The sequence below is a fragment of the Tasmannia lanceolata genome, unplaced genomic scaffold, assembly GCF_043159265.1.
Source record: "Tasmannia lanceolata isolate RefF3 unplaced genomic scaffold, GAP_Taslan_0.1 ptg000015l, whole genome shotgun sequence".
NCBI lineage: Eukaryota > Viridiplantae > Streptophyta > Magnoliopsida > Canellales > Winteraceae > Tasmannia > Tasmannia lanceolata.
The window spans coordinates 62,029,281-62,039,780 of record NW_027518692.1 but is presented as its reverse complement, the minus strand read 5'-3'; the positions used below and the strand labels follow the sequence as shown (position 1 = coordinate 62,039,780).

At 38.6% G+C, this 10,500-nt stretch overlaps 1 protein-coding gene across 1 annotated transcript; it reads left to right on the top strand.

Moving 5' to 3' along the window:
• The first annotated feature begins 2,124 nt into the window (after positions 1-2,124).
• Positions 2,125-4,509, top strand: LOC143892132 (uncharacterized). The gene has a single exon (XM_077396593.1). The coding sequence runs from the start codon at positions 2,125-2,127 to the stop codon at positions 4,288-4,290; it is 2,166 nt and encodes a 721-aa protein (XP_077252708.1). The 3' UTR covers positions 4,291-4,509.
• Positions 4,510-10,500: the final 5,991 nt, after the last annotated feature.

The following is a 10,500-nucleotide window of genomic DNA, read 5'->3' as shown; positions in this document are numbered from 1 at the left end:
GAAAAAAAAGAAGAATCTTTCTGTGCATACTTTTGTTTCCCTGTATTCACACACTATTCTTTGCTAGTATAAATCTGCATGGAAACAGCTACTGACTTCTATAAACCTGATCATCCTAAAAGAATAAAATGTGTTGGGTATAAATGATGTGCTTTTCTAAGGTTGTTTGAAACAATCTCTAATCTGCAATAAGAATCGGCTTAGAGATATGGGTCTACAAGTGGGAGGTAAGATGTTAATTGACCTCATAACTATCATACATAAGAATAATAGAAACAAAAATTGACCCTACATGAATAGGAGTAACTACAAAACTTACTACAGAAACAAATAGCTGTTCCAAAAGCTCGGAAGGTGGGATATCCTCTAGGATGTTCAAGATGTTTTCCCTACAAAATTAAAGCATTCGTTGCAATTCTCAGTGGACAAACTTATTTCCCTACAAAATAAGGTGTGTGGATTTCATTGTCTATAAAACTAATCTTAATGATTAAAATTTGTGGGCGGAGTCAGGTGATTTAAGTTGAATCTTAACCCATTTTGATTAGCTAATATTGATCGTAATTGTGTGGGGCCGTTGTCAGCCTAGGAATAGAGCACGACTTCATTGTAATAAAATTTAGATTGATCCCAACCTTCTATTTAGTAGGTTGTCTTTGGATCTCGTATGGCCAAAAAATCTGATCCAATAATCCAATTCTATCGCCTAATGATATATAATTTTTTCGTTGTTGAACAACTATAAACAGCTGTTCACGTTAAAGCTAAGCCCTCTTGTTTTGGATTTTGAGAATTGATTTTGAGTCCAAAACTATTTATTGGACAGAATTGATTTTGAGTCCAAAATTGAGGACGTGTTCGTTTGGGGTTTTGAGAATCGATATTGAGTCCAAAACTAAATATAATTCTGGGTTTGTACAAGTGGTTTTGGACACAAAATCAATTCTCAAAATCCACACAAAGTCACGTTCTCTTTGTTCGGAATGATAGTTTCTTTCCTTTGAATCGAAATTAAAGTAATGAAAACCTTTAATCTTTTGACCGGTTAAATGGTCCCATCGCGATACTTATAGGCTGATCATTTAGAGCGGACTCCACAAGGAAAGAGGCCCATGTTTGGATACCTCTTGCTTTTGTATTTGGATTTGGATTTGGATACAGAATACATTAGTCATCCTCATGGTCAAGTTGCACGGGAGAGAGGGAGGGACGTCTGGCTGCTGCTGCATCAGCAAGGTCGAGGAGCAGTGAGTTTGGATTGAAAGGTCATGCTTTAGATTCCATTGGAATGGCTTTGGGCCGAAAGTCATATTTTAGCAAAGGAAAATGCCAAAAAGAAACTCAGACGCTCCTTCCTTATAAAGACATGTCCATTGTAGGCAGTCCACCCATCATGTTCTCTTTAATGTTTTGACGAGTCAAGTGGTCCCACTGCGTGACTTATAGGCTGATCTTTGAGAGCGGACCCCACAAGGAAATAAGTGTCCCGTCGGCCACGTTTGGTAACCATGAATTTTTTTTCATAGAATATTAGTGTTGAGAGAGGGGAATATTTAATTTAAAAAAAAAAATTACTACATGGCCCACTTTATGGGATGCTCTAGACAGTTCATTTGTGGTGCTACAACATAAATAGGTAGTGCACAAAAAATCATTTTGATGGGATGATTCTAACCTGTGATGTTTCCATAATGTGCAGTCCCCCTATAGATTGGAGGGTTAGGATCATCCCATCCAACTTATTTTTGGGGCACAACCTCTTTATGTTATAGGCCAATAAATGAATGGTCTGGATCATCCCATAAAGCGGGGCGTTTTGTACTATTTAAAAAATACATGACTCGTTAACGTATAAAATCTCGAGAGAGGAGTAGGGAAAGTGGGAGAGATAGAATTGGGAGGGAATTAGTGAGGAAATGTTGCCTGGTTCTATTCCCTGGAATTTTTATTTTTTTTTTAGTTGTTGTCAATGGTCGCACCACGAGACTTACAAATTCACTCCAAGTCCTGCTGCCGTGTGTCTCAAACCTTTCTTTACTATTTTAGGTTTTCCTTTTTGTTGGCTACGCCTATTTAAAAGGTATTGGACTCTGCTATCTTCACCTCCATCCTTCTCTTTAAAGAATGGGTTGGATTTCTCAAATCAAAACCCCAGCTTTTCAGTTGGTTTTAATATTATGCTACTTGGCCATCTTTGTAAGATCGGTAAATGATGAAGGAAAATGGCTATTGGAGTTCAAGAAGGATCTCATTGACAACAATGGCCAGCTTCGAGGATGGAATTCATCCCATCTAACTCCTTGCGATTGGAGAGGGATAAGTTGTATCCACAACTCTAAGGTAACTTCCATCAATCTCCAATCCTTTAATTTATCTGGAAAGATACCCCGTGGGCTCTGGAATTGTAGTAGCTTAAGGTATCTTTACTTGGGTCACAATAATTTCACTGGAGACATTCCCAAGGAGCTTGGAAAGTTATCTAGCCTAGTGTATCTTGACTTGATTAACAATTATTTCACTGGAGACATTCCCAAGGAGCTTGGAAAGTTATCTCGCCTAGTGTATCTTCGCTTGAGTAACAATAATTTCACTGGAGACATTCCCAAGGAGCTTGGAAAGTTATCTAGCCTAGAGTATCTTGTCTTGGATAACAATCATTTCACTGGAGACATTCCCAAGGAGCTTGGAAAGTTATCTCGCCTAGTGTATCTTGGCTTGAATAACAATCATTTCACTGGAGACATTCTCAAGGAGTTTGGAAAGTTATCTAGCTTATGGCTTCTTGACTTGAGTAACAATAATTTCACTGGAGACATTCCCAAGGAGCTTGGAAATTTATCCAACTTGGTATATTTCTTTGCCAACTCCAACGGATTGAACGGAATGATTCCAAGCGAATTGGGAAATTGTAGTAGTGCTGTCAGGATTAATCTTTCTAAAAATCAGCTGAAAGGGTACATTCCTAAAGAGCTGAGTCAAATTCAGACTCTTATTGGGCTCAATCTTTCCTTTAACCTTCTACAAGGGAGTATTTCCCCAGCTTTTGGAGAAGTGGTGCCTGGTTTTTCATTTTTAGATTTTTCTTCGAACCATATAGATGGAACCATACCCTCATCTATATGTAAAATAAAATTTCTGGAAGTTGTTGATTTCTCGAATAATCGTTTATCAGGAGAACTGCCTGATTGTTGGCAAGATTCGCCTCAACTGGCCATTATGAACTTTGAAAATAATACTCTCTCTGGGAATATTCCTAGCTCAGTTGGTTCTTTACTTGGTCTCAAATATTTGCAATTGGGAAATAATAATTTCTCCGGAGAAGTGCCATTGTACTTGAAAAAATGTGTGGGCTTGGTACTTGTTGATCTTGGTGGGAATAGATTAACAGGAAATATACCGACATTTATAGGAGAAAGTCTATCAAATCTGGAGGTTCTCCGCCTACGATCAAACATGTTTGATGGGAGAATTCCTTCAGAGCTATCATATCTTACTTCTCTCCATGTCTTGGATCTCGCACATAATCGTCTTTCGGGAACCATACCACGGTGTTTCAGCAATTTCAGCGCCATGGCTTTGACACAGAAATCAAGCAACGATCATAATTTCACATCTAGATCGGGAGCTTACCAAATGCACATTTCGTTAGTCTGGAAAGGGACAGAACGTTTATATGCAAGGATACTTTCACTTATGATAAGCATTGACCTTTCAAGTAATTATATAAGTGGAGATATCCCTGAAGAACTAACGGGTCTTTTTGGATTGCATAGCTTGAACTTATCTGGAAATCAATTGACAGGAATGATCCCACCAAAGATTGATCGCTTGCAATCGTTGGAATCCCTTGACTTATCAAGAAACCAGCTCTCCGGTATAATCCCTCAAAGCATCTCTGCTCTAACTTTTTTAAGTGTCTTGAATTTGTCAGAAAACAACTTGTCAGGAAAAATCCCATCCGGATCTCAGCTCCAGACTCTCGATAACGCATCCATCTATTCTGGCAACCCTGGACTCTGTGGGCCTCCACTCACAAAAAATTGCTCAGAAAATGAAATACCTCAACCTCCACCGCCTACTGCTGGCGACAAAGATGCGCATGGATTTATATGGTTTTATGCTGGTATGGCACCGGGATTCGTCGTGGGGCTTTTGGGAGTCTGTGGTATTTTATTGCTGAAGAAGTCTTGGAGATACGCCTACTTCCGATTCTTTGATGACATGAATGATTGGCTGGTTGTGACTGCAACAATAAAGATACGTAGAATCAGAAAGAAGTTGATCGGATAGTAGAGCAGGTGGAGTTTGCAAGCAGTTTCTACGTAGATGGTAAGGTAAAATAATGACTACTATTTGCAAATGAGGAGAAAAAACTCTGTATCTTTAAGTTGCCACAAAGTTGACCAAAAATTTAGTACATTTGCAATATATGTATGAGATGTAAACATTCATGTTCTGACCCATTGTGGATTATTCAAACAAATGTTACTCCCGTTTTCCACTAAATAATGTGCATTAATTTTTTTAACACCCATTTTTAGTTGAAAGAAGAAAAGCCCAAGCTAACAATGCCTAATTACCCAAATTATTGTTGATTTATTGGCCAATTCTTTTAAATTTGCTGAATTGTAATCCTCAAAAATTTTCTGGGATTTGCTAGTTTGAAAAACCACGATGGGCCCACTAGTCGAATGTTTTGGAACTAGTAGACTTGGATGGAAATTAATCGGTGAATCCAAGAGTTTTCACACCATAACGTTATATATTTGAACTGACTGAATTTTTGTCAAGAAGTTCTGTAACTTTTCATTCAATTTTGATCTAATTTGAGACTTCATTGAGACTGGAGCCCTTTGGCCGCTATGGTGACATGGTGAATTCCACGAGAAGGTTACTACAGAAGAAGATGATAACAACATCGAAGATCTTCATTCTTTTCTTCTAGTAAGCATAAAGAGGTTCCATTGGTGGGCCTTGTGCACTTTTTGTTCCTCTAATTCTAGTGAAAGACGTGCATCTGTTCTCTAAAGCTGGTTCTAGTAGGTGCAAAATCAATCAAGCTTAAAGACCTTGCCTCCAGTGAAAATCTAGAATCTCTGCCCTCGGGTGAAAAAATGGATATTCTCAGGGATCTAGAAGCTGAGGTTTCCCATTCCCCATCCCTTTCAAATTCAAACGAATCATCTAGGTCTAGCTCTTCATCCAAAAAGAAAAAAAACAAGAAGAGTAGGAAGGCCAAAGCTTTGCTTCACCATCACATTTCTGATGAGGCAGACAACTTCACATCCCATGAAGATCGAATTAAAAGCCTAATGTCTCCTTCATCCTTTAAAACCATGATGCTGAACCTACCATTTGTGATGAGACAACTGCTATTCAAACCATGGTTTCTACCTTTGGTGTCGAAGGAAAACCAGTTTTCTTCTGTGGTGAAAGAATCAGACACGGTGAAGAATCTCATGGAAGCCATTGAAATCTCTCCTTCTGGAGATGAAACAACTTATAAAGATGAAACCACCCTTCTAGCCGGAATCCCACCTTGCCCTGACCGGAAAATCACCTCAGATCCTGCCTTTTTACTTGAAAAACATTACCAGCGGTTAGACAATAGCACCTTGAACCAAACCTCTTTTGAAAAACGTGCAGGTGCAGAAGCATTGAATGTAATGCCTTCTGATGTCCCTCTTATGGGTCAAGTCAGGGTGGGCAGCTCTTTAGCAGCTGGTTCCTTGGCTCAAAAATCAGAAGCATTAAATGCTTTGCTGACTTCTGATGTTAAGGAAAAAGCAAGGCCTGGAAGCTCCTTGTTATCTGCTGGTCCCTTCACTACAGAAGCTCTACCCAGTGGAATTCCAAACATTGAAAATGCCTCTTCATCTTTTCAGCACATTGAGCCTTCCCACCCTTTTATTCAAATGCAAGAGCTGCCTTCATTAAATGCTTCGTCCTTGCACATTAATGGGCAGGAGGACTTCTCTCTTCTCATCAATAAAGATGCATCTATCCCCTCCTTGAGACCTGAAACTCTGCTTTTAGCTGGTACTGCATCTATTGAGAAGGACAGTAACAACTACTATGGCAGAAAAAATGATGGAAGGGACTCCCAGCTTGGCCCACGTCCTGGAAAAGGACAATGCTCTCTTGGGATCAGTTAATGGTATTATCTCTGAAAATGAAAAGTACCCAGTTATCTCCTACAATTTTGGGACAAAGGACCCCCAAATATCCAGTCTTCATGCAACTGCCGCGGTTAGAAGCCAGAATCCGTCTCTCCCTAAGCATCAGTGTCTCTGGTGGTGGTTTGCCTTCGGCATCTAGAGGTAATCATGCAATTGGCAGTGGGTCTTCCAAACCGCCCTGGAAAATGCTATTTTCTAATCAGGAATCTCCCCCAGCTGATACCAACCTGAACCTCATCAACCCAGGTAAGGATGAAAAGGAAAAAATGGAGCTTTTCTTCAATGATGAAGTAATTCAAAAATTTGAGGAAAAATGGGCAAATTGCCTTGTGGGCTACTTCCTAGGCAAGAGACCATACTTCCTATCTCTTAGAGAGAGCTTAGTTCGAAGATGGATAAGAGAGCTTAGTTCGAAGATGGAAACTCAATGGTAAATTACATATGTTCACTCTAGAAAATGGTTTTTTTCTGTTTAAGTTCTCCTGTCCGGACGATTGTGTTGGTGTCCTTGAAGATACGGGGCATAGTTATGGAGGAAAATCCCTCACTCTACAGCGCTGGGAACCGGACATGATCTTTGAAAAGAAATGCATTTCGGAAATTCCAGTTTGGATACGCCTCCCTGGTATCCATTTGAAGTTTTGGAATCATCATTGCCTCGGCAGGATTGCAAGTTTGATTGGAACTCCGCTATATATATGGACTCCCACACCGCTGAGGCCTCGAGACTCAATTTTGCAAGGATTTGCATCCAAATCAAGGCTGGACAACACTTACCTGACTCTATAAATCTTAGAACCTCCAAGGGAGAAGAACTTCAAAAAATAGAATATGAATGGAAGCCGAGGGCTTGTTCTTACTGCAATGATTTTAGTCATTCCACAGAGGATTGCTTCCATCATTCCTCTCGTCCAGCAGGTGAGCAAATAAAAAAAATGTGGAGACCTATCCAAAAATCAAAGGTTCGAGAAAGTAATCCTAACCATGTTGAAAATTATGCTCAGAAAGAGCTTCCCATGATCAGCAGTGAAAGCCCGAAACAAAAATTTCATGGACAACGGATTAGCTCCCCTCTTGTTCAAAGATAACGAATCCATCTATTCTCTCAAAGATATCTCAATTCCCTCCGATTAAACTAATCCCAGGATGATGCTGCGAGCTTTCGCTGGGCATTTTGGTGGATTTTGGAAGTGCTTAATTTTTTCAGAAACAAATAAACTAGAACACTTGCCAAAATTGTATAGGAATAGGAAATGATATTTTCACCTCCTTTTCCAGCATTTCACCCCCTTTTGTTTGTCTTTCCTAAAAAACGACTGCATTTCCACCCCCTTTTGTCTTTTCCTCAAAATGAAGTAGGTGGTGAAAATGCAGAAATCATCACAAATTGCAAGGACCCACCAGCCCACCCCCATCTTTGAGCATTTTTTTACGCAATGTGCTATAAAAGTTACCAAAGCATGAAGAATACAATATGGTTCGTAAAATTAACATACAATAACATAGGTGTACAAAGGGAGTAGAACACTGATCACCTTCTTCTCCAAAGAGTAATAATCTTGCCATAATCCCACATTCTGGTCGTAGATGCTGAATGCAGATCCATACAATTTGCGGGCATTTACAAGACCATCTTTGCTACCAACAAATGCCAGGTTTGACTCCAACTCTATGCAGTCTCTATAAATTGAAAGACTTGGATGCGGTAAAGAGAGAAACCTGCACTCAAGCACAAAGAAAGGTTGGCAACCTCTGGGTGGTGGAACAGAAAATCCCATTTTGTAATATCAAATCTATTCTGCTCCATATTTCTCCAAGATTGAAAGGCTACAAGATATGATAGTAATAATTACATCATGAAGAACCATGTTCTGAATCCTTACTTCATAAAGAAAATATGGAAATGGGTGTCTGTAACAATGTCTGGTTTGCTTGTCACTCCCAATCCTTTTTATATGTTCAGTGAGATTAAGAGAGAAATAGACTCAATTCACTAATTATTTGCTTAAATTAGCTCACGGTTCAACAAACAATTGCAAATTTGGCAATAAAGTGTAGATTCAATGGAATACAAACAAGTTTTCACATCACTATAATTTTACAAAAGTAGATTTAGATGTCAGGGCCTAATAACAGATAATAAAATACTATACTCTTATGATTAAAGCTAAAACCCACTGAGATTTACTGTCCAAATCATGAGTGGATGTATTTGTTTTCTTGAACATAACATTTGCATTGGTAAGGCATGAATTAAGCTAACCAGAACTGTATCCCAAATAAAAAAAATAGTGAGATATAAAAAGGAAGTGACCTTAATTGAACGGATAAAAGGTTGGTATGACATCTAAAATGAGGTTATCGAAGGAGACTATAGATCAATATCTTGCAACATACCGCTTATACATTTCTCTTGCACGCTGTATACCATCTTTTTGAAGAACCCAATTCACAACAGCAGAAGAAAGAGCAAATCCACTTTCTGTACCACCGCCTCTCGCCATTACAATTAACATCGTTAAATATTCACTTTTTAGTGGCTTATTATAGAGTTTCATTATCATTTGACCCAACAGTTCCACTTCGCTTATCCTTCAGCTTTTTAAAACAATGGCACCTACGTATTATAGTTCCATAGTTGTAATTATACATCGCATAAGAGTATGAATATGCATACAACATAAGGCATAAATATTAGTTCTGTATATAAATATAGCATCAAAATCTTTGGTTGATGAAGTCAACTTAAAACTTATATAAATGCTGTCCCAGACCAACCTCCAAGAATATCAGAAGTTTGGATTCTCCTTGTGACCGTTATCTATACCTACAATACCATCATCTTGATAATCAAATTTCCAAAGATACTGCCCTCATATAATACCGATGAACATAGTTTTATTTTATCTCTCACTTCTGGTTTCTTCTTTTATTTGTGATGGAATTATCAAGCTCCATTGGAAGCGAAAGGTAATGGATATAAAAACACATCGCATGAGTTAAATAAAAACACATCACTTCTGGTTTCTTTTCTACAGTTGAATCGATGCCAACTTGGCAAATGGGTGCAATTGAGCTGGGAGTGAATGGACACAAATGTCAGAAGAACACTGGTCTCCTAGATGCACGAGGAACAGTTGACTGCCACAAAACTCAACTAAGGAAGCATCATCATATAATAAAGTGGCATACACCTCTGGCACTCCCAGTTATTATCAAGCCAACCATCCAATACCATCTCAATTAGCAAACAAAAATTTTGAAGGCCAAAAAGATCCACATTCTACTACCCTACAATGTCTCGCTTTCCATCAGAATGCCTACCCTTGCTAATCTCTCTTCAATTGCATTTCCAATTTTCCATGCTCATGGGGAAGCATCTGACCAACTGATCAACGAGCCCAAAACCAAATTATGCATTTGAGGCTGATGAACCATTGTCATGCCAATGCTATAAACCTGCAATCAAGTCCTCATATCTATATCTAGTCCCTCACAAACCATTTCAGGCAGCCTTTTTTAACGCGGAAAAATAGCGGTGAACCATAAATATTATATATAATGAAGAACAAAGAGGAGGACTTGCCGTCATGCATCAACATCAAAACAGGGGAAACCCCTAGAAAGCCGGACATTAAGGCCTTTATTTAGAAAATATTATGATTTACGATTTGTTAAAGTATAAAAGATAAATAACGCCTTTCTCCAACAGCTTAAACTTTTGGAGAAGTTGGTAAGTTAACATGGTATCAGAGCCAAAGGTCTCGAGTTCAAACCTCCCGGATAGAAAAAATCCACATGCAATGGTAGGCCCAAAGTGGGACCACATGTGCCACATGTTTGCCAAGTGGGCCACACGTGCGGGGGAGTGTTAAAGTATAAAAGATAAATAACGCCTTTCTCCAACAGCTTAAAGCTTTTGGAGAAGTTGGAAAGTTAACACGATTCAATCAAATTTTATGGATTTCGATTTGAATTCCATGATGGAATCTTAATTTGTATAAATATTACGATTTTTTTATTATTGAATTTTGCGATTCGATCGTGAATCCTACGATTTATAAATGAAAATATGACTTTCTTTCAAAAGACTCCATTTCCCTTCTGCATTAGAAAAAGTTTCAAAAACCCTCTCGTAAGAAGGCAGAAGATAGACGAGTTTGAATGAATCAAACAAATTTGAACCAGTCACGCACAATGCATGTGCTTGACATTTCTTGCATCGAGGAGGGAGACAACTATAATGAGGAGAGTTTAGATGATTTACCAGTTTTTTATAATTATTTGTCATTAGATGTTTGAGACTTTGAGAATTGATATG

Excerpts from the sequence above, each read along its gene's own strand:
- LOC143892132 (XM_077396593.1), top strand. The coding sequence starts at position 2,125 with ATGGGTTGGATTTCTCAAATCAAAACCCCAGCTTTTCAGTTGGTTTTA.